Below are 24,927 nucleotides of genomic sequence, written 5' to 3'. Positions count from 1 at the left end.
CAGCATAGAAAACTAAATAGGTATTAAACCCTATATCCTGACAGAGTATTCCCATATCAATAAACTCTCCCTTATCTAATGCAATATGTCTGCCTCCCTGGATCCAGCACTGTTAAGATCCTGTCCCATGTGTGTTCTCCTTGTTCCTGCCCATTTGTATTGACTAAGTCTTGCAGCTCCTTCTGAATATATTCCCTTTCCTCCCCTGTGAGGTTTAGCTAGGTTATATTGTAAGTAAATCTGTTATTAGTCTATGGCCAGAAGTGGTAGTGAGAGCAGCTGAGGCTGGGGGTAGAGAGAGCACATGTTGTCTGGAAAGGCAGCAGCCTTTATATTATCTTGAAGCAAGGGCGAGCATGGGCTGTTTCTGCAAGACCTAAGGATTCAGATGATCCTGCAGAATTAAATGGCATGGCCCAGATGTCCCCATCCCACATCTCAGGGTCCCACCCCTTCTCATCAGAGTGCTGACCCCAGGCATTGCATACCTACCAGAGCTGAGAATCCAGTTTTCTGTGGAGCTCTGCTTTTCTAATGAAAGTGCTGGTCGCGGTCCTCAGAGTTGTTTAGGTTTTGGTTTTTGGTTTTGTTCTGTCCCCCCCAACCCCCCACCCCTTATTGCAAGAGATGAGAGCTTCTCTATAGGCTGCCGTGGAAGCCCTCTGGCTTTCATATTTCATCTTTAATTACTGACTACCACTCTGGCTTTCATTATCTTTATCCAAAGCTCCATTTGTCCTTGGAAATAGCCATCCAATTCCAGAGTCCTTATACTAATAATAATTACTATTTTCCATGTACTTTTCAGTACCAACAAATGTACCTACCTGTGCTTTCCTTTCTACTAGTGTACCCTTCAAGTTCATCACCAGTGAAAGTTTTAAACAAACTGCTACTGCATGCCAGAATTTATCAGTGTTCTACCTACTGCCAGTGTTGCCATCTTGTTGCCCACCTGCTGGTGGGTAAGTAGATCCATCTCCAAACTTTCCACTTTAGAATCAGCTTTTTCAGACTCCTTGGAACCAATTGTTGCAGGTTGGGTTCCTGGGAAGCAGACTCTGATGAGAGATTTGCTTGTTGGAGATTTACTGTGGATTATTCTCAGGATAAACACCATAGGGAAGTGAAGGACTCACTATTGGTCAAAAGGAGAAGTTGGGCTGTGATGTAAGCACAACAAAGACCTTAGCTGATCCCACAGCGAACGGAGACAATCCCACAACATTCTCTCAAATTGAGACAGGGGGACCAGGCATGTGTTTCCCAGCATTGGCCAGTCATTGAATACAGGTTCCCTCTTCGAAGGAGGTATAATCTTGGCCATGGGGTTCTCTCAGCTGAAAGCAATGACAGAAGGGGAGGGAGTGTTGGAAGAGTACTTGGCTGTAAGAGGTATCAGTCATCAAAACTCATAACAGCTGGGGAAATGAGTACTCAGTCCTGTGGGGGTTAAGTTGGAAGTAGTGAGCAGCACACCGCTTTAAAACTACAGCTGTTACTGTATCCATACCTAAATACTATGTTGCTTAATTTAAAATGTTGAAAAAAAAATATTGCCCAGCAAGCACAGATCTAGTTGTATAAGGAAAGGAAAATATTACTATTTTAGATGCAAGCTCCTAGTAGAAGATAAACTGATAATTTGGATCATTTACAACATCCCCCTTATAGGTAAATCAGTGGACAACAGTCTTGAAAAACATGACTTTCCACAGCTGGAACATTTCTCAGGGAAAAACAGCAGCTAAAGGGAGTACGCTGTTCTGTGTTTTCTATTTTTTCTATTTCTAAGCACCCATGGCCTACCTCCAGCCCTAGTTTAGTGAAAGCACAACACTTTTGTGAAGTATAGTGAGTATCCTCAGCCAATACATCAGTAGAGCATGAAAGGAGAGACAGCAGTTTCATCAGCATGTGGTTAGGAAAAACCAAATACAAATACAAATCCAGGTCATGCTCATCAGGTCGTTCTATCTTAAGGTGATGATGCAGTGGTAGTGGGGGTCTTGGTGATTGTGGTGCTCAGCATATCTGACTCCTAAGACACATTGCTGCCACCTTATCTGTTTGTCCACTACATCTGGTGTATAGCTGTCCTCCTAGCATCTTTCTTTCTTTTTTTTCTTCACTTTCTTTTAAATGTTACATTAAAAATATATAAGGTCCCCATATAACCCCCCCCCCCCCCCCCCCCGTGCCACCCACCCCATCCCACCCACATCAACAACCTCTTGCATCATTGCGGGACATCCACTACACCTGGCAAATACATTCTGGAGCACTACTGCACCACATGGACAGTGGTCCACATTGTAGACCACACTCTCCCCCAGTCCACCCAGTGGGCCATGGTAGGACACACAATGTCTAGCATCCGTCCTTGCAGCACCACCCAGGACAACTCCAAATCCTGAAAATGCCCCCACACCATATCTCTTCTTTATCTCCCTACCATCAGCAGCCACCATGGCCGCCCTCTCCACATCACTATTACAATTTCTTCCCTTACTAATTACAATAGTTCCCCAGCAGAACACCAGTAAGTCCACTCTAATCCATACTCTATTCTTTGATCCTGTGGACCCTGGGATAGTTATGTCCAGTCCCTCTTTGCATCAAGAGGGGCCTTAGATTCCACATGGATGATGGATACAATTCTTCCGCTTGCAGCTGTAGGCACTCTTGGCTCCCTGTTGTGGTGGTTGACCCTCTTCACCTTCCTGTCAGCTGGCCAGGGTAAGTCCAACAAACCAGAGGGTAGGAGCTGCAAGTCTGCTGAGGCCCACGGCCTAGCTGTCACATGGACAGTCCAGAGATTCAGGTCTCCTGAGTATACACCAACCCAAACACCAACCACAGGTCTGGTACAAGTAACAGAAGAGGCATATGTAGAAAGGTCATATCTGAATCCAACTCCATTACACTCAGGAACATAAACTTCAAAGTAGGGCCAACTGACATGGCCCTGAACTCCAGAGCCTCTTCACCATTCTTTTGAAGATTCCTTTTGTTGCTCTCTTGTTTTATTTCTCCTTTTTGATGTAGTTCATGTCTTTCTCTTTCTTGATTTATTTTTCACTTTGAAGGAGCGCATCTTCCAATTGCTTCTTTAGAAGAAGGGAGTGTGTTACTTTGTGTGTTTGAAAAGGTCTTTATCTTATACTTGTTGGTATTTTGGCTGGGTATAAAATTATTGGAAATTTGGACAGTATTTTCCTTTTGAATTTTAAAGACATTTCTTTACCTTCTTGCTTCCACTATTGCTATTTAAAAGTCCAAAATCATTCTGAATCCTCCTCTTTCATTTTTCTATCTTGAAACTTGTAGAATATTCTCTTTATCCCCCAGGTTCTAAATTTCATAATGATGTGCCTTTTTTATAGATCTATTTTCATCCATTGTATTGGGTACTTTGTTAGCTCTTTCAAGCTAGCAGTTAATGTTCTGCAAAATTTGCTTAAATCATTTTAATTAATTTATCCCTTCTGTCTTCTGTCTTCTCTTTCTGGAATTTGGTTTTGTGGATTATGGACCTCCTGGACTTGTCCTTTAATTTATTACTTTCTCTCCTATTTTCCTTTTTGTTGTTGTTGTTGTTGTTTCTGGGAGATTTCTTCATCCCTTCAATTGAATTTTTCATTTCTACTGTTTTGCTTTTAATTGCAAGAGCTCTTTTTATTCTTTGAAAATTCCTTTTTAATAGCTGTTCTTATTTTATTAAGATTGTAGTATCTCCTCTGATCTCACGAGATGGTCATCACAATGTTTTTGAAGCTTTCTTCTACTTATAAAATCTCAGTTTTATCTAAGTTGCATTTTTCTATTTTGTGGTCTCAATGTTGTTATAGATTTTCTTCTTATGTCTAATAATGCTTGGCAGTCTATCATGTTTATCAATGGGCATTAAAAGCTGATTAGAAGTTCTAAGTATGTAGGTAGGACTATTATCTCTGAGCTTGACTATAAGTAATCTGTATCTTTAGAACTTTTATCTTATTTGATCTGGCTTGATTTCCCAAAGCGGAGTCTTCCATCTTCTGCCTAAAAACTGAGAAACTGATTCCCTTCATTCTAGAAGTTTAGGAGGAATAGAAGGCAGGGTTGGGATGGGGTCAAAGTGAGGTGTAGTTGTTACATTCCACATTCAATTTGCATGTGGTCATGTAAGCCCCAGGTTTTGTTTTGAAACAGATGCCCATTGTCTCACATCCTGCATTTCAAAAATCTCTCTTATCAGTGTATGGAAGGACATTTACCAAACTGCATGGTGTGGAAGAGGGGAATCAACTGCTTCTCAAGCAGCCTTATTTTAGCACATACACTCCACTCTCCTTCAATCCCAGAGGTACCTGAAATCCTTTTCAGAAGGATTCTGCAGTATAAATGGAAACAGTCCTCATCTTTCCCCACTGTCAGCCTGGAATTGAACTTACTCAGATCTACTCAGTTATCACCTTTCTGTCTTCTCTCCATCTTCTAAAACATAGTTACCATTTTCTTTACCCCTGTTCTCCTAGTCCTTATGGATTTATGTCTCAAAAAATTTTATGTGATTTTTATGGAGTTTGGAGAGGTAATGCAGTTATATACAGGTTGTTTGGTCTACCATTCTGAGCTCAAATTGAGATTATATGTGTTTAGAGCAGAGGTCAATAAACTTTTTCTTAAAAGACCAAATAGTAACTAATTTAGCTTTGCAGGGCATACAGACTTAGTCACAACTACTCAACTTGTCTGTTGCAAGGCAAGAACAGCCAGACATTTATAAATGGACATGTCTGTGTTCTAGTAAAACTTTATTTAGAAAAACAGTGGGCCATTTTACAGTCAGGCCATGGTTTACTACTCCTGGTTTAGAAAAAAAGATGTTCAACCATTGTTCTTTTTTGTGTGTTAACTTTATTGACATGTTTTTATATACTATAAATTGGACAATTTTTTATCCAATTAGATGTGTTTTGATACATGTATACCATTGTGAAAGGATCACCACAATCATGATATAAAACATTTTCATCACCCAAAATTGTTTACTCTTTGCCTCTTTGCAGTCAATTCCCTCCTCCTCATGCCCTGCTCCTGCCAATCACTGATCTGCATTCTAATACTATAGATTTGGCTTTTCTAATAATTAATATCAATTTAATCATACAGTATGTTGTCTTTTATTACTAGCTCTTCATTTAACTTTATTCTTTGTCATAGATAAATAAAGGACATAAAATTAATAACAGATTTCAAGCTAAGTTCAGTTTCTCTTTCATAAGGTGACAGAACCTGTTCAAGGAAAAGGAGAACACATTGAATTTCCAGAAAACCACTGTTTTATTTCACAGAAAATATCTTTTTTTCATGTTGATCTGGCCCACAGTACATGATATCTCCATAAGCAACACTGATGTCCCTTTGTTTTAAAAAAGGCAGTATCAAAATCAAAGTGATTAAGATTACAGATACGGAGTCAGACTACCTATGTTTGGATTCTGGCTCTGCTATATACTAGCAATTTTCATAGGTGAGTTTCTTAATCATTCTTTGCCTCTTTATCTTATTATAGGGATAGTAATAGTACTTACCTCATAGGATTGTTATCAGGATTAAATGAGTTATTATTTGTAACGTGTTTAGATCCATACCTGTCATACAGTATTACTATAGAAGCATTTCTTACTCATTGTAGATGCACTGAGGGCAAAACCTAGGTTTGTTGTTTTTTTTTTTTTTTTTTTTTTGGAGTACCAGGTGGTGTTGAACTCAGATCACAGGAAGTAGGCACTCAATCACTAAGCTACATTTGCTCCCCAGTGAGAGCAGTTTTTTTCATTTGTTTGTTTGTTTGTTTTAGGAGGTACCATGAATCATCCCTGGGATCTCATACGTGGGAAGCAGGCACTCAACCACTTAAGCTACATCCACTTCTGCTAAATTTTATTACATCAGATAGGATCATTGGTATTTGCTTTGTTGGAAATGCTCAGGAGCATAGTTTTGGAATCTAAGAATCATGCCAATTCTATCTGCTTCCCCTTCCAGGTCACACCTATTTCGTGACCATATTGCCTAGTCCCAATGGATTTGGCACCATTTCTCTAAATGATAAGGCATAATAATTTGCTTATTCCATTTACACACTTCTTGTTAATCGTGGTTTAAACTTATATTCAAATAGATAAAGTGTTGGGTTTTATGTCAGCACGATATTACAGCCATTCTTGTATGGCACATTTACACATATGATTTAAAAGGATAAGTAGTCTAGCATAGAAGTTCAGACATAAGAACCAGTCTAACTTGCAGTCTAGAAAGTTATATCATATTGAGCAAATTAATTAATCTCCATAAATTTGGATCTGATCATTGAAAAAAAATAAATGAGAGAAAACATGTAGCCAGTTCAAGTGGCTAGCATCCTGCAAAAGATATATTGATAGTTTGGGCTAAGATAATACGAATAAGATAGAGAGATTTCAGAAATATTTTGGATGGCAGATTGAACTAGATAGACTAGGAGATAGAGGAAGAGAAAGATATCAAGGAAACTTCCAGATGTTTGGCTTGATCATCTAGGTAGGTGAATGTACCATTTGATGAAACAGGAAAGATAAAGAAAGAACATATAGTGGGGAGTTGGGAATCCAATTTAGCATTTATTTTGGACATGATAACTTTAAAATATCTGTGAATTTCAGTTATGTTTTAATATGGTTCTGAATACTGATCCTTTGTCACTTTTCTTCATTACAAATGTCTTCTGTTCATTAACCCTTATAATTTATTAAAGTACCCATATTGACAAGTAATGTAGCCTTGAATCTGTCTTCAAGATTAATCACCGTCAGTAATATTTTGACACCTAAAGTAGGGGTAATATTGATATTTTCAATATAGCTGTAGATTATAGGTTCTTTTGTCTATTTTCATCATGTTTAAGGTTGAATCTTGTCATTTTAAGGTAAAAAAAAGTCTAGTATCAATTACTTCATATGGTTCAATGTAATTTTGCTGTATGCATTCTATATCAATTTTTATGCATTCATATATACTCAGTCCTTTGTCATTAAAAATGTGTATATTTAGTGTTCTTTCTCCAGTTGATGGATCCAATATAAATAGCAAATCAGTGATAGCATAAGGGGCAGTTGATAGGAGTATTGGGAGCAAATTAATTCCTCTATCATCTCCTCTCTCATCTCCACCAGACCCTCACAGATCGTTCACAAATTCTGCTATATACATAGAGGCTGTGATTGTTGCATAGCCTTTAAAACTCCAGATAAAAGATATGGTCCAAATGTCCCTATATTACTTCTGAGTAATTTGGAAATTAAGAATTTTTACTATCTTTACTTTGAGGGAAAATCCCCTAAATTATTTGAAGTTAATAATTTTTTAATTAAAATTTACATAAGTATTGGCCATGAATTTTTTTTTATATGGGTAAATTTTGAGTGTTGAAATGTAAGAGCTAAAGCATAGTTCCCTGGGTTTTACTGTCTTTGTTTTATTCTTTAAGAAATGTTTATGGATCATATCAGGAAGTCTATAGTCTTTTTGGGAAGTGAGATGTGATGAATACTATGTTGAGGGATGTAAGATTCACTGGAAGCACATAGGAGGGGCAGGAACTCTAACTCAACATGAACAGTCAGGAAACAAGAAGTAATATTTAAACTGAGGCATAAAAAGTGAGCAGGCAAAGAACACCTGTAGACAAGCAGGAAGAGATCAGTTTATTAGGGATTGAGGAACTGACACTTCATTATGACTAGAGCATTGAGTGGAAGTGTGGATGGGGGTGTGAGTGAAAGTGGGGGTAGATATTAGAGAGTTAAGGGGCATGGAGGAAAGCTATTTTAAACTGTTTTTAAAATGCAACATGATTATTTGCAAATAAAAATCCAATCCTCTTTTTTAATTCTCTGTCAGCTAATAACTTATCAAAGACAAAATGTTCTCTACCTCATTCTCTCTCTCCAAAAAATTCTCCCCATTTACTCCCAGCCACAATGCTATCAGCTCTTTCACTTTTTCTATCCACTTAGGTCCATCGTGAGAGAACCATATTACCTTTTTATTATTTTGAATACAATAAGAGCTTATATTTTGTGAATACTGTAATATTTAGAAACAGATACGAGTAGCACTGAAAAAATTGTGAAGCATGTTTTTAAAATTTTCATTGAACTTAAACTCAGTATCATCTAAATTAACCTTATAATCTTTTGTGATATCTTTGAAGTATTTAGTCTCCTTCTCACTGTTATTACCTGTATAGAACATACTTATTGAAACTATTAGAATCTATATTTTCACATTGCTTAAAATAGTAGTTTTAAATAAAGACACAATTTAGCTTATTTTAACAAAGAGACCCAATAATATAGTGTCTTAAATAAAATACACATTATTTATTTTATATTAAAAGCATACTAGGGCTGGTATAGCACCTTGACATACTGGCTCTTTTATCTTGTTATTTTGCAGTTCTCATCTCATAGTCCAAGTTAGCTTCTCCAGCTTACATCATTATGTCCTCATTCCAGACACCAGAATGGGGAAAGGGAGGCTATTCCTTTCTTTTAAGGGCATGGTTCAAAGATGTACACTCACTTTTGCTCACTTCCCACTGTCTAGAACATAGTTGTGTGGTCACACCTAGGAAAAGGAAGCTAGGAATTACAATCCCTACCTGGGTAGCCATTTGCACATGTCTGTATATTTGGAAGAAGAGGAAAGATTATCAAAAACTAGTCTGCCCCAATGGTTTTTAAATTTTTTGGAGTAAAACCCTTTTTTTCAGGGGGGAGAAATCTCTGGAACCCCAATATATAAAACAAATAAAAATTTAACTAGTTGAAATTAGATTGGGAAGTCTGGTTTCACATCCATGCTAACTCCTTTCTTCTTTTCCTCTCCCATAGGCACTGAGGCACTTTCACGAAATAAGGCTCTTGGGAAAGTCATATTGAAAACCACTGACTTAAATTTAAAAGAATGTATTACCCTTAATTGAATCTAGTGTTTTTGCCTTATATGTAGCCAAAGATGTTCACTAAATTGTTCATGACGTTTTTTAGTAACAAAATACATTTCCTCTTATTGTCTAGTCTACCCCAGGAACAACTGCAAAGATTGGAGAGAGAGCTGGTCACGAGTTTGGTTTCTGTCTATAGAACAAAGATTTTTCTCTGAAGCTTGGTGGCCATTAGAGAAAGTGCTCTCCACCTGTCACTGAACGTGTTAAGAATTTAGACGAAAGCCTCCACATTTTGTATCCACCAGCAACCTATTTCATCATCAAATATTTAGGTTAGACAAAAGTTTTAAAAACTTGAAGATTTAAGTTTGCCTTTTATCCTGTTATTCCTCCAACATCAGTGTAATAATGTTGGGCTTGTAACAATGATATCACTTGTAAAAGAATTAAGAACTAAAAATTATTTCTTCTTGCCTTTAATTATAGGCTGAATAATACACTCTTGAGAGGCAGTGTAGCTTGGTGGTTAAACTTGGCCTCTATAGTCAGATAGACCTGAGTTTATTCCCAGCTCTGCCATTTACGAGCTGTATGATAATCAAACTACTTAATCTCTTGAGCTTTAGTTTTTCTTATATAAAATGGAGGTAATAATAGTGCTTACCTGTTAGGATTTTTGTGAGAAACAATAGCAATAACATACCTAAAACCTCTTAGCATAGGATGTGACCAAGACTTCAGAAAATGTTTCCTCCTGCTTCATCACTGCCATCTGTCTGCAGCATCCCTGCACTAAATTTACCCTAATTTCTTATAATCCAGATAATTATCAAAATCCAGTAAAATAACCCTGTATTTCAGAGGATTACTAATACCACATTTCTCTACTTTGAATAGGAAATGTATATATACAGATATATATCTCAAATATACATGTGTATATGTACATAAATATTTCTGTGGCATTTATATGTTATGCAATTGAAATTAGTGGCATAGATATATGTAGTTTAAAGTCATAAATGTTAATTTCACTATCTATAAAGAAATCTTATTAGTAATATGACTATCAATATAATCACAGGAAGATTTATATGAAGTAAAATAATCTTAAAGTCTAGGCTTTAAAATTGGGCATTTTAAAAACCTTTAAATTCATTAAATTTTCAGTGTATCTTTTCTAAAATCGGTTATATGTTTAAAATGTTTATTATAGGGGTAGTAATTTTATAACTTTGTAGCAACAGGTTAGCCAAAGAAAAATCTGTCAAATCTGGCAGTGGTTCAGAAAATATGTGAACTTGTCACTGTAAGCAGTCTCAAAGGGTAAAATGCTTTACAGGGGCTAATTAACCTTAGAAAATAATTACACAAATATGCAAATGTTGTTTAGATAATTCCATGTGTTATCGGCTAGGTAGTCCATCATAAATGCAGACCTTGCAATGCCTAGGTATTAGAATCTGGCATAGTTGATAAGGCTTTGGTTACTACATCACTTCTGTTTTGGCATTTAACGATTAATGATGGCAAAAGTGCATCAGGAAATTCAGCCTGTGCTCTGAATACAAGAGAATCCCATAGTGTAAATATCCTATGCATTCTGCCACCAACTAATCTTAATTAATGGTTTTATTTCTTGTCTTTTCATGCAGTTTGTACATTTGCATATTCTAAAATTATCCAGTTTAACCAGAATTACTCAATAAAAAATTCACCCTGATGTGAAATTCATGAAGAAACCTGTAGAGTAGATTTAGTATGTTTGCATTCAGTAATTGAAGCATATTAGAAAGTCTTTCCTGTTGAAATCTGTTTAGTCTCAAAATACACTGCTAATAATATGTAATGTCTGGATTATGGTTTATAAATATATAATGATTGGGGACATAATGACTGCAGGTTGGAATGACATGAATTTGCCTTGAAATAGAAATTCCTTGTTTATAAAACTGGGATTTTAGTAATGTAATAGTAACAATATTATATTCCAGAAATATATTTTAAGAACTATTCCAAGTTAATATGCTAGCATTATTTTGCTTAACTTTTGTTAAGAAGCAGAAATACTTGGCAGAATTTCTTACATCTTAAAATAATGGAGAGCTAGCTCTTTTAAAGTGTAATAGTAAAAGCCTTGGGGAATTAATGATTCATGAAAGCTAAGTCTTTTGTAGCTACAGTTTATCTCTTTTATCACCTATTTTTATATATTATTTTGAATAAAAATATTTCTTAATTTTATGTCAACAGTCCTTCAAAAATAGAGTTCACATAGCATCATTTAACTTTCTTCTGATAATTCATAATAGTGACCCTGAATCATCACGATATCTAATCCATGTGCTTCTATTTCATCCATATATACAGGAATATTTAGAACCATCAAAAGTATTTAAGATTGTTATTTCTCTCATATGCCACCTATCAGCAGGTGGAAACTGAACTTTTCCCTGTTTTGTTTTTATATTTCCTTCATTGTGAGATATAAATAGGGTGACCAGATATATCTGGGTTTTCTTTGGATAATCCCAATTTAAGACTCGCAAACCCACTACAATTGTTAATAAGGCCCGTCTTTGGTATCAAAACTTTGCACAATAAATTCTGTGGTCACTCTAGAAATATTATGTACCAAAAAGTCCTAAAACATGTATGGTCAGTTTAAAGAATAACTATAAAGATGTAAGTAACAATACCCCAGTTAAGTAATAGCACACTGTCAGCCACTAGAAGTCTCCTCTCCAATCACAACTCCTTTTCTCTTCCTTTAAAGTTAACCCTATGCTGATTTTTATGATAATCATTTTCCTTTTTAAACTAATGACAGCTAAATTATCAAAGCCCAAAATTCCCTAAAGGATTTTCTTCCAATTATTATTCTTTTAATATATAAATGTGTATGTGTATATATATATATATATATATATATATATGTGTATGTGTGTGTATATATATATCTTAAGTGTGCTAATAAAAGATACCTTTGATAGTATCATATGCATATAGTAACATATGCTTATATTAGTATTTTAGTATTTGGCTACAAGGTTGTAACTAATCATCCTTAAAATAATTGCTGTATTTTCACTATTCATTTATTAAACTAATATTAAATGAACAAGACACAGCCCTTGGCCTCAAGAATTTGATAATCTAACAGGCAATTACAATATAAAATGTTAAGTACTGTAGCGGGAGTATGCGCAAGATGTTATTGGTAGACATTACCCAACCTTGGTGGTAATAGATTAGATTCCTAGAGGAGAAGATAGCTCATTTGGGTACTAAAGACAAATAGGACTTAAGCAGGGGAAGGTGAGGTGCACAGGGTAACTTTGCAGACAAAGGAACTAGCCCAGAGAGGAGAAAACGTATGTAGTAATTAGGGAATAGCACATTGTTCCCTACAACTGGAACACAGAGAGTGGGTGTAGTCTCTCAGGGCCGGTGGGGGGAGGGTGACTTTGGGGCACAAATTTTGGAGGGCAGAGGTGAAAGATATAGTTCAAGAGATAGGCAGAAGCCAGATCATGAAAAGCCTTTTATGCTATACTAAGGAGTTTGAACTTGATCCTGAGGGCAATAAGGACTCTTTGAAAGTTTCTAAATGGGGAGTAAGTGGTGTGGTAATACTATCTTATTTTCATTTTTGAAAGGTTGTTCTCATTGTAGAAATAGAGAAAGCATTTAAATGAGCAGTCCTAAAAGCAGGGAAACTGGGCTGGAGACTGATGCAGTCATCCCCTTGATATGCTGGTGGCTTGAATTAAGCCAGAGGAAATAGAGAAGAGGAAGGACTTCAGAGACAGGAAGCAGCACCAACAAGATTTTAATGATTGGGAAGCAGACTTGGCCCGGTAGGGCATCCTTCTACCACATGGGAGGTCCGCGGTTCAAACTCTGGGCCTCCTTTACCCATGTGGAGCCAGCCCATGCACAGTGCTGATGCGCGCAAGGAATACCATGCCACGCAGGGGTGTCCCCGCGTAGGCCGTGTAGGGGAGCCCCACGCGCAAGGAGTGCGCCCCATAAGGAGAGCCGCCCATCGCAAAAGAAGTGCAGCCTGCCCAGGAATGGCTCCGCGCACACGGGGAGCTGACACAACAAGATGACGCAACAAAAAGAAACAGATTCCCGTGCCGCTGACAACAACAGAAGCGGACAAAGAAGACACAGCAAATAGACACAGAGAACAGACAAGGTGGGGGGAGGGAGGGGAGAGAAATAAATAAATAAATCTTAAAAAAAAAAAAAGACACAGCAAATAAACACAGAGAACAAAAACAAAAACAACTGGGGTGGAGGGAAAGGGAAAGAAAGAAAGAAAGAAATCTTTAAAAAAAAAGATTTTAATGATTTATTATGTGTGGAATTTGAGGGCCAGAGAATTAAAAGATGATGCTCAGATTCAGCTGGAGGTGGGGAGCATAGACAGTGACACTGTTTTATAGAGGATATTGTTCAGATTTAGATTGGTTGAATTTGAAGTCTCTGTGCAGTATCCACAGGAAGAGGACCATTAAGCAGTTGGATATATGGGTCTAGAATTCTGGAAACAAATTTAGGCTGGAGATAGACATTAAGGAATAATAGCTCCTAGGTGTGAATTGAAACCAAGCATATGGTCCTTAATAAGTTATTATAAAATTTCTAAGACAGGGAAGTGGATGTGGCTCAAGCTATTGGGCTCCCGACTACCATATGGGAGGTCCAGGATTCAATTCCAGGGGCCTCCTGGTGAAGACAAGCTGGCCCAAGCAGAGAGCTGGCCCACACAGGGTGCTGACCCATGCGGCAAGCTGACTCTATTGGAGTGCTGGCCTGAGTGGAGTGCTGGCCCTTGCAGGAAGCTGGCCTGAGCAGAGAGCTGGTACAGCAAGGTCACACAACAAAAAAAGAGACAGAGGAGAGACAATAAGAGATGCAGCAGATCAGGGAACTGAGGTGGTACAAGAGAGTGAGCACTTCTCTTCCACTCCGGAAGATCCCAGGATCGGTTCCTGGTGCCACCTAAAGAGAAGACAAGCAGATACAGAAGAACACACAATGAATGGACGCAGAAAGCAGACAACGAAGTGGGGAGGGGGAAATAAATAAATAAATAAATAAATAAATAAATAAATAAATCTTTTTTAAAAATTTCTAAGACAGGCAGTATGAATAGATTGTGTTCATCTAATATCTATGACATTCATTGGAAATTAGTCACTTGGTGTTGAAGCTTCTGAAAAATTTTTGTGCAGAACATTTTCATGGCCTGTTTTAGTTCTTGACCAATATTACCCAGCTTCCTCCTCTCCTCCCCCCTCCCCCCCACATTATCCAGGTTTTGGCTTTAAACAGAGTCAGTATGTGCCAGCTATAGAAATAAATACAGCAAAATGAAATCATTACAGGACTTTTGGGATTAAAGCCATTTGCATATATTCATTAGGATTTAGCAAGTTGGGAGAAATGTAAAGCCCTCTGGATTTATTTGTTTAGCTTTGCCCTGGTTCTGGAAACAAAATCTGTATGGAAAATGCTTTTAGGGAAAAAAGTATATATATAAATAAATAATTTAAGTAATGTTTATTCATTGTTATTTTCTGCTTATTTTCCGCTTACAGATACTTAAAATTTTATTAATCATATAATTTAGATGTATATAATATAAACATTTTCAGATAGAAATGTAGCTAACCTTTTAAAATACTATATTGTATTATCTTAAGGCAGCTATAGCTATCTGCTATGCAATTCTAATGTACATAGTTTAGTATTTCAGTTGTATCTAGAATGTAATTTCCCCTCAGAATGTGTTTACTTTAAATATTTTGTTTCAGAAGTTTGTAATAGCAGTTAAGTTTAACAGAAATTTACTAATAATCAAACTAATTTAGTCTCTAATTTGAATTTTCTATGATGTTCTTTTTGGTTATTATTTTGAATGTGCTATAACCATCTTATTTCTCATGCTATAAAAGCAAGCATAGAATTTAACTTGTGATTACCATAATAATAATCAGGTTCGTTCTATAATATATATTTGTTTTCTTTATAGGAAAATGGTTCTCCTGAAGAACATGCAATTTATGTATGGGACCATTTCATAGCCCAATCTGCAGCTGAGAATGTATTTTTTGTTGCTCACAGTTATGGAGGACTTGCTTTTGTTGAACTGGTAAGCACACATTTAAATTTATTATTAATTCCCAATCTCTTTACATAATTATCCCTTCCCTACCCATTTGGAATATCATTATTTAATAGATGAAAATAAAATATTTTGAATAATCTTATAATGTTTTAAAAGAGTATACTGATTTTTTATGGTGACAGAGCTTTTAATGCTAACCAAAAAGCTTTTTTTCTATTCCTTATTTATATTTTATTTTTTATTTTTTACATTGTAGTCCCAATTTCCATTCATTTCATAATATTTATTTTTCAAGTGTTATATGTATACCTTTGAAGCCATTATCTGAAAAGCATTTAAAATTGAAAAGATCCTTTGAATATTTGAGAATATTTTGGTGGTCTTTAACTGAGTGTTATCTCTATAATTTGGTACTTGATACTAGATCAGAATTTATATAACTAGTATTAAAAGTATCAAAAAGCTTCCATTAATATGCTTCTAACTGGATTACATTGCTTGACCATAACAAATAATTTCAAAATAGTTGTATTCTTGGGACTTAAGATTATGTATATATAATAGAAAAAAGTATCAAGATACCTAAATTTTATCTATTTCATATGTGATATTGCAGGCACTACCATCTTGTGCCAGCATGAATTGTTTGTTAATGTGACCTAATCAGTACTAAAATTACGCTAATGAAGAATCCATTCCTCTATATCATAACACTTTATGTCACAGGAAGGTACAAATTCTGTAATAAAATGATTATTTTGATAAAAGTATATTTGAAAATCATTAGTCCAAGTAGGCTAATGTGGACATTAAAATCAGGCACAGTGTTAGTTGTCTAATTTTTATGTTTCTAGACTTTGGTGTGCATTTTTCTTTGTCCTAGAAATATACATTTCCATCGCCATTTCAGCCTCCCTACATCTTACTGCTTACACACATGATTTAGATATAAAACTGGTGGTGACACATGACATTGAGAATGTTTCAACTCACCTAAATCTACAAATGCTTTTGCTATCTTAAGATCAATAAATAAATCATTTCTTTCTTAAATTGATGTCCGTTTTTAGGAATTATTTTAAGTACTTTTAATTCTACTGAATTTATTTATCATAATATATCATTGGAAATCTTAGCTAGCTCTTCAATACACTAGTATAATGTACTTTTAAAAAGCATGAATGTTTTCTTTTACATAGGTCTTTTCAATCCATATATATATATATCCATGCACACACACACACACAGCTTATTTTCTTCTTTGTAAGCTCTTAACTTACCCAAAAACCTGAAATTTCACTGACCTGTAGAACAACTTAAAATATGCATGAAAACCTGCAGGACTAATCAATTTTCAGATTTCTGTAAAGTATAAATTATTTTTACTTTGACAGTATATTAAAACCTTTTGTATAGCAAATGTTTAATCTGAGTGAATTTTGGAAAGTTTTTTTAAATGGACTTAAAATGCCAGGGTAACAGATGACCAAAGAATCAGTCCTATTTTGCCTGTCCTTCTTGTCACACACTGGTGGATATTACTCCACTTTTGTTCCACTTTAATATAAAGCACACAGATGTTTTAGAACAAGACTTGACTTCTGACCTTGAGGCTATTAGGGTCAGGGTCCTCAGGGCCTGTGAAATTATCACAAGCTGAGCTAAAGTTTTTCTCCATCACAGGAAGTAACCAGTAAGTAAGAAGTTAAAAAGGAGCTTTGTCAGAGAGACAAGATGGTCTCAGTAAGGGTCAGCTTCTGTAGTCTGCTAACTCTGCAGGAGGTGCTTGCATGGGAGGAGGAATATAATATAACCACTGGCACATCACATATCTGTCAGGCCATGCCAGGGCTGAGAAGTCTATTTAATGTACTATACCTTGTTTATGTTTTAAAATATTAATGGTGATTATCTGAACTTCCCATATTTGTTGTTTTATAGTGAATGAGCTTTGATCAGGGTATGTAATGGGGGTGTAGAGATGGTGGCAACTGAGGAAAGAGTGTCTCCTGAATTAATGAATTGCTCTAAACAAATAACATTGTACATTGATAAGTTCTACATTTTTGACAAAATTTGATCAATGTATTTAAAGCCATTATGTTTCAATTTAATTTTATAAGGCTTTTTAAAAGATAGCATTGTTAAAGAAACAATAAAAAACATTGAAATATTTTTAAAACATTTTCTCTAGCTTAAAACTAAATGATACTCTTTCCTCTTATCCCCAATATTGTTAGGGGCAAGGTCATGGTGTTTAAAATGTTGGAAAATATTCATTCTCATGATTTTTCAAGAAAAGTGTAACATATGGAATTGTTTTACATGGATTCGAAATTTTAATATAACTTTACAAGAAAATGAATCATGAACATTAATATATATACATTCCAAATTTTGCTTTAGATTTTTGTCTCAATGGTACATGATACAAATCAGATAGTAAATCCTTTGGATAGTAGTAAAGTTTAAATTCTTTCTAGTTGTCTCAAAAATTTTACTGCTGATTAAAGACCAACACATGCATGTATACACACTCGTTTTTCTTATGGAACAGTTTTAATTTATAGCATCATGTGTGAATGCCTGGAAATTGTTTTTATACCATTGTCATTCAAGTTAACATTCATTGCTATGTCTTGATTTTCAAGAAAATTTGTATTAAATGCAAACTGTGTGGCAACTATAGTTTCCTCAATAAATATAGTTACTTATAGTGCTTATTGTTTGAGTTACAGGTACAAATTAGGACCTAGTGTGAAATGTATCTTATCATTTTCTAAATTAAAATTGTGTATAATGGTAGTTCACACTTAAATGTGCTGCTGCTAATAGATATCAAAAGAAATTTCTTTTAAATTTAGAGTTCAAAACCATTATAGAACTTTCATGCCTTAATAATTATTCTTTTTGAAAACTAATTTATGATTAAATTCTATCTTAAAGTGTTGAATTCTTCCTGGAAGAATACATTATAGTCAGAGAGATATTTTCAAAACCAGTGTTCATTTTATGGTAGTAAATCTTGGAACTTGATCAGGTCTAACCTCATAAAAATATTATACAGTTTATATTGACATGTTATATTATCTTTTACTGCTTTTATTCTCATCAGCTCATATTTTCAACTCTCCAAACTTTTCTTTGTTTTCCTAAAAATCGGTGTTGATACAACAGCTCTGGTAGCAATTCCAGCATTCAGTCATTAAAGGCAAAAAAGAAGAACTTTATTTTATGAATTGCTGACAAATTTTTGAAAATAGTGTATCTGTCCTACATTATCTTTTCTCTAGGTAAAATAATGCAAATATATAAAGTTATAGTTATTAAAACATCATTTAAGTTTTGAACATCTGTCTTAGAAATTTCATACTATATATGATAGAATTAGTAATCATAATCAGATGCATTTACCAAATTAATTTTAAAATATCTACAAATAATGCAGCTTACTTTTGCCTTATATTGGTTGTGAAAAATTCAGGCTCATTTGTCAGAAATTAACTTTATTTTAAAAACCATGAGGTATTTGAGCTTTTTCATCATCTCTTTTTATCAGCCACTTTGACGAAGTGATTCCATTGCTTCTATTGTTGGCCATTTCAAGGGGCTTTGCTCTTGTCTTTCCAGATGACTGTCAGTTTGATAAAACCAAGTAACCTTAAATTTTTCTCTTATTTGGAATTTAGCTGGCTTTTCTTGTCAAAGCCCTGTTTCCAACCTCCACTCACCCTACCTTCACTATTTGCGATGCTCGACAAATCAATTTGCATTCAGATTTCTTTCCTTAGCCAAATGAGGTTCTTCATATTTTTATAAAACATATTGAACAATTTTAATAAGCATATTCCTTTAGCTTATTAACTCAGATTATATAAAATTAGTATTTTCTTATTACTGTTTTCTTTTTAATGTTACTAGTAGTGTGTTCACAAACACCATTAAAGAAAAGTATGAAAACTGGTCCTTTTGAAAGAGTATTTTTACCTATTTTTTATTTAGGTTTCTCCATGCTTGTCAGCACTTGATTGGCACCTCACTTGCATGTGAATTAAGAAATGAAGAGAACTCTATTTTCCTGCTGTTGTTGCATGCTGGGCTCTGTGGCCTCCAGGCAGCCTAAGCTGCCCTTCAACTGCTGATAGAGGACTAGTTTTTGGACATAGTTTGAGGACACTCAACCTCAGTCTACTCTTGAGTCAATCTTTTAAACTTGCCTAGAGAGTGATTTGGATTTACACTGAAGAGAAAAAGAACCTTTAAAAAAAAAAAAAAAAGAATTTTTACCTTTAGTGACATTAACTATAACCTTAAAGATCCATCATTTACATTTATTCTACAAAGAACAAAATGAATTGAATATAAAGAGAATATCTGCTTAAAGTGATCAATGGCAATAGCTAACAGGTAGCCTTCTGGAAATGAAGAATTGAAGGGAGATAGAGTAAGGGGGAATGAACCAAAGAAAAACGGAAACATTTTATCAGAATAATTCAGGCCAAAAGCACTCCTGATGAACCTACTTTAAAATATAGGTAATTCAGTAAAATAAATTGCCTTTTTTAAGATAACTTGAATTTCTGATTTGGCTTCTTACATGGTTAAAAATTGCATGTTAAAGTATGGAATTATTATAACTTGTTAAAAAGAATGGTATCTTAATTCCCTAATTATTTTATATGAAAACAGTTTAGCTTCCTTAACTATGTTGTAAGCACCTTAAGGAGAGGAACCAACGGTTATATTATTTTTTACCTCCTCTGTTCAGTTTTATTTTATGCTTTGCTTGTGGTAGATACTGTCTGATTGATTGCTGATAACACTAACTTTTAGTAGTTAATTGCAATAGTCCAAGTGAGATCCAGTGAAGGGCTTTACCAACATAGAAGTGGTGGGAGTGGTAAGGAAGAAACATACATTAGAGGTGTTAAGGAGACAGGCTCTTTGTGGCTTAGTGACATTGGATGTGGGAAGCTGGATGTAAGGAAGAGGATGTGAGATATCCTTCTGCATACACACCTACATAAGCATATCAAAGTAGAAATGAAGGGAATCCAAGCATAACAAATAAAGAGTAATAAGCAGTGATTATGCAAATATGTATGGAGGGGGAATGTTTGCACATACTATATATTTAATAAATTTCACTAATAGAGTAAATGAGATATCAAATCAGAGTATTACAAAGAGGACAAAGTTATGGAAAACAAATGAGACTTTTTTTTTAAGATTTATTTTTTATTTATTTCTTCCCCTCCCCGTTTTCTGCTCTCTCTCTCTCCATTCACTGTGTTCTTTTGCGTCCGCTTGCATTATCCAGCAGCACTGGGAAAATGCATCTTTTTTTTGTTGCGTCATCTTGCTGTGTCAGCCATCCATATGTGCGGTGCCCCTCCTAGGCAGGCTGCACCTTTTTCACTCATGGTGGCTCACCTTGCAGGGTTCACTCCTTGCGCATGGGGCACCCCTACACAGGGGCGCCCCTGCGTGGCATGGCACTTCTTGTGCACAGCAGCACTGCACATGGGCCAGCTTGTCACACGGGTCAGGAGGTCCTGGGGATCAAACCCTGGACCCTACATATGGTAGATGGATGCTCTATCAGTTTTAACTTCCTATGTATTGAGGCTTTTTTTTTTAATTGTTTGGTTTTTTTTACCTTAAATCATTTCAATATGTGGTAGAAGTGTTCACTATTTAAAAGAATGGCTCAATTTGTTTTTTATTAATATCTCTCCCATTGTCCCGTATCTAATCAGCCAATACATAGTATCAGTTTTTCTTTAAAATATTGGTCACTTGTTTTTCTCTGTGTACCCACTGTGGTTCATTTCTTCCTATCATAACTATATCACTGCACTCTTCTATTCATCTTCCTACTGACTCTCTTAATTCTCCATTCCATCAAATATACCACTCCAAGATTAATATAATTTAACCACTTTTCCCACTCATTTCCAGAACCATATTGGTTCCGTATGATCTACTGCATTTTCTCTCTTTGTGATTCTAAGACCTTTTGTATATAATCTGACTCTCACTCCATCTGTATTTTTCCCAAAAGAAACTTTCTAATCTAGTCTAATTTCCTTTCTGCCACCTATCCCTGCTTCCAAACATAGTGTAGTAGAAGAACACATAACTTGAAAGAGGAAGACCTGGATTTGAATCTTATTTCTGATACCTACAAATTATGATAACTTTGAGCAAATCCCTTACCATGTTCTTCCTATGTACTCACCTTTTAAGTTTGAGGATTAAATTAGATTATGTGAAAATTCCTGGTTATTAGCAATTAAATCAGTGTTAGTTGAATGTGAGTCTAAATACTCCAGGATATGTTCATTCTCATTTTGCTTCCTTCCTTAATAGATTCTTCATAAAGCCTTAACTCTTCTTTCTGCTGTAGTGTTTATAAAATGTATCACAGTTTAAAGTTGTAGTACATATCAATTAGTTTTGTTTTCAAAATTATCTTTCATCTATTAACCATTTAAAGATAGACTCTGTTATTGCTGTTCCCGCAAGTTTGGGATCAGTATATGTCCAACAATATGAACAATCTTAAGTATCTACACAGTAAGTTGAGCAGTATATACAGTTTAAACCTTAATAGTAATTCTTTTACTAACTAAAAATATCATATATTCTCCCTACTTTCCAGCTGAATATTGACCAATTTGGAAATTCATCTTAGTCAATTCTCTATACACAGTGTTACGTTTTTTGTTTCTGGTGTCAGTCTCTTTATATTCTCTCTGGGTAAGATTGCTTCTCTGTGACTTAGTCTTTTACATATAGTCTTCTCAATGACAGAGGAAATGGTTAAGTCTAGGAGATGTTAACTCCCATGTACAAGGTCCCAAATCGATTCCCAGTACCTCCTAAAAACAAACAAACATATGAAAAGCCAGCTCTCTTTGGGGAGCAGATGTAGCTCAGTGGTTAAGCACCTGCTTCTCATGTGCGAAGTCCTGGCTTCAATCCTCAGTACCTCCTAAAAAAAAAAAAAATGCATCCTTATTGTATATGTGGTGGTTTCCAAATATTTTCTCCCGTTCTGTAGACTGTCATTTTACTTTCACGATGCAGTCATTTGATACAAAAAAGGTTTTAATTTTGATGAGGCACCACTCTTTTTTGTTTGTTGCTCATGCTTTTTGTGTAAAGTCTAAGAAACCATTGTCTAACAAGAGGTCATGAAGATGTTTCCCTGTGTGCTCTTCTAGGAGTTATGTAGTTTTGTATCTTATATTTAAGTCTTTTTTCCATTTTGAGTTAACTTTTGTATATGGTGTGAGATAGGAGGTTCACCTCCATCCTTTTGTATATGGATATCTTGTTTTCCCAGCACCACTTGTGAAAGAGAAATTCTTCCCCATTGAGTGGACTTAAAAAATCAATTGGCCATAGATGTGAGAGTTTGTTTCAGAACTGTCAATTTGATTTCATTGGTCTAAATGTCTGTCCTTGTGCCAGTACCACACTATTTTGATTACTGTAGCTTTGTAATAAGTTTTAAATTCAGAAAGTGTGAGTGTCCAACTTCATTCTTTTTTCAAAATTGTTTTGACTATTTGGGAACCATTTCCCTTCCATATAAAATTTGGTGGTTGTTTTTTTTTCCATTTCTGCTAAGAAGGCTGTTAGAATTGTAATTTCGGATAGTGTTGAATCTATAAATTGCTTTGGGTACAGTTGATATCTTAACAGTATTTAGCCTTACATCCATGAACATGGAAAATATGTTTGTTTGAGTCTTCTTTTATTTCTTTAAGCAATATTTTGTGCTTTCTGCATGCAAACCCTTTACCTACTTGGTTAAATTTATTTCTAGATATTTGATTCTTTGATTTGCTATTGGAAATGGAATTTTTTTACTTGATTTCCTCTTCAGCTTGTTCATTACTAGAGTATAGAAACACTACTGATTGTTGCCTATTGACCTTGTTCCCTACCACTTTGTTTGAATATTTATTAGCTCTGGTAGCTTTGTTGTGGATTTTCTGGGATTTTATAGAGAGAGCATCAAATCGTTTACAGATGGAGAAACTTCTACTTCTTCCTTTCAATTTGAATGCCTTTTATTTCCTTTTCTTGCCTAATTGCTAAAGCTAGAACTTCCATACAAAGTTGAATAACGGTAGTTACAGTGGGCATTCTTTTCTTATTCCTAACCATAGAAGGACAGTTTTCAGTCTCTCACCATTAGGCATGATATTATCTCTGGGCTTTTCATACATGCCTTTTACCATGTTCAGGAAGTTTTATTCTAGTCCTAGTTTTCTAAGTGTTTTTATCAAGGAGTACTGGATTTTGTCAAATGCCTTTTCTATTTCAATTGGGGTGATCATGTATGTTTTTTTTCCCTTCATTCTATTAATGTGGTCTATTATGTTAATTGATTTTCTGATGTTGAACCACCCTTGAATATGCGGGATAAATCCCACTTTATCATGGTGTATAAATTTTTTAATGTGCTGTTGATTTAGTTTGCTAGTATTTTGTTCAAGAGTTTTGCATCTATATTCCTAAGGGATGTTGATCTGTAATTTTTTGTGTGCAGCATCTTTATCTGGCTTTGGTAATAGTGTGATGTTCACCTCATAAATGAGTTAAAACGTGTTTCCGTCTCTTCATTTTTTGGAAGATTTTTAGCAGAATTGGTGTTAATTCTACTTGTAATGTTTGGTAAAATTCACCAGTGAAGCCATCTGCTCCTGGGCTTTTCTTGTTGGGAGGGTTTTGATGACTTATTCAGTCTCTTGTTATTGGTCTGATAAGATCTTCTATTTCTTCTTAAGGCAGTAGAGGTTATTTGTGTGTTTCTAGGAATTCACCCATTTCATCTGGGTTATCTAATTTGTTCACGTACAGCTGTCCTTGGTATCCTCTTATAATGTTTTTTATTTCTGTGAGATTGGTAACAACATCCTCTCTTTCGTTTTGTTTTTTGTTTTTTGTTTTTTTTTTTAAAGATTTATTTATTTATTTAATTTTCCCCCCTCCCCTGGTTGTCTGTTCTTGGTGTCTGTTTGCTGCGTCTTGTTTCTTTGTCCGCTTCTGTTGTCGTCAGCGGTACGGGAAGTGTGGGCGGCGCCATTCCTGGGCAGGCTGCACTTTCTTTTCACGCTGGGCGGCATTCCTCACGGGCGCACTCCTTGCGCGTGGGGCTCCCCCACGCGGGGGACACCCTTGCGTGGCAAGGCACTCCTTGCGCGCATCAGCACTGCGCATGGCCAGCTCCACACTGTCAAGGAGGCCCGGGGTTTGAACCGCGGACCTCCCATATGGTAGACGGACGCCCTAACCACTGGGCCAAAGTCCGTTTCCCTCTTTCGTTTTGTTTTTAGTTATTTGATTCCTCTCTCTTTTTCCTTTCTCAGTTTAGATAGAGTGTAGCAATTTTATTGATCTTTAAAATCTTTTTTATTTGTCTGATTCTTCTTTTGTAATAATCTTTATTTTTAGAGGAGTTTTAGATTTACCAAAAAATTATACCAAAAGAGCAGAAACTATAATTAGATTGGTTGTAACGATTTGGAAATATGCAGAGGTGATAGTAGTGCAGCAATTTGAGTGTAATTAACAGTGCTGAAGTGTCAATGTGAACATGGTTGAAAGGGGAAGTTTTGGACCATCCATGATCTATTGTTTATAATTCTCTGTTTCATTTATCATTGCTTTTCTCTTCGTTATTTCCTTCCTCTGTTCACTTTGGGTTTAGTTTGCTCTTCTTTTTCTAGTTCCTCCAGTTGTAAGGTTAGGTGTCTGATATGAGATCTTTCTACTTTTTTTAATGTAT

General features: G+C 35.4%; 1 protein-coding gene across 12 annotated transcripts in view; it reads left to right on the top strand.

The window, feature by feature from the left end:
• The window catches only part of ARB2A (ARB2 cotranscriptional regulator A), a 496,486-nt gene that overhangs the window by 256,640 nt on the left and 214,919 nt on the right, over nucleotides 1-24,927 (top strand). For all 12 annotated transcript variants that reach the window (XM_058276244.2, XM_058276246.2, XM_058276234.2 and 9 more), the window contains one exon: nucleotides 15,027-15,146. In XM_058276244.2, the coding sequence (XP_058132227.1) occupies nucleotides 15,027-15,146 (120 nt within the window). The remainder of the gene's footprint in view (nucleotides 1-15,026; nucleotides 15,147-24,927) is intronic.

This window comes from Dasypus novemcinctus, chromosome 2 (genome assembly GCF_030445035.2).
Source record: "Dasypus novemcinctus isolate mDasNov1 chromosome 2, mDasNov1.1.hap2, whole genome shotgun sequence".
Taxonomy (NCBI): domain Eukaryota; kingdom Metazoa; phylum Chordata; class Mammalia; order Cingulata; family Dasypodidae; genus Dasypus; species Dasypus novemcinctus.
The sequence above is the reverse complement of the archived record's forward strand: the minus strand, read 5'-3'. Positions and strand labels throughout refer to the sequence as shown.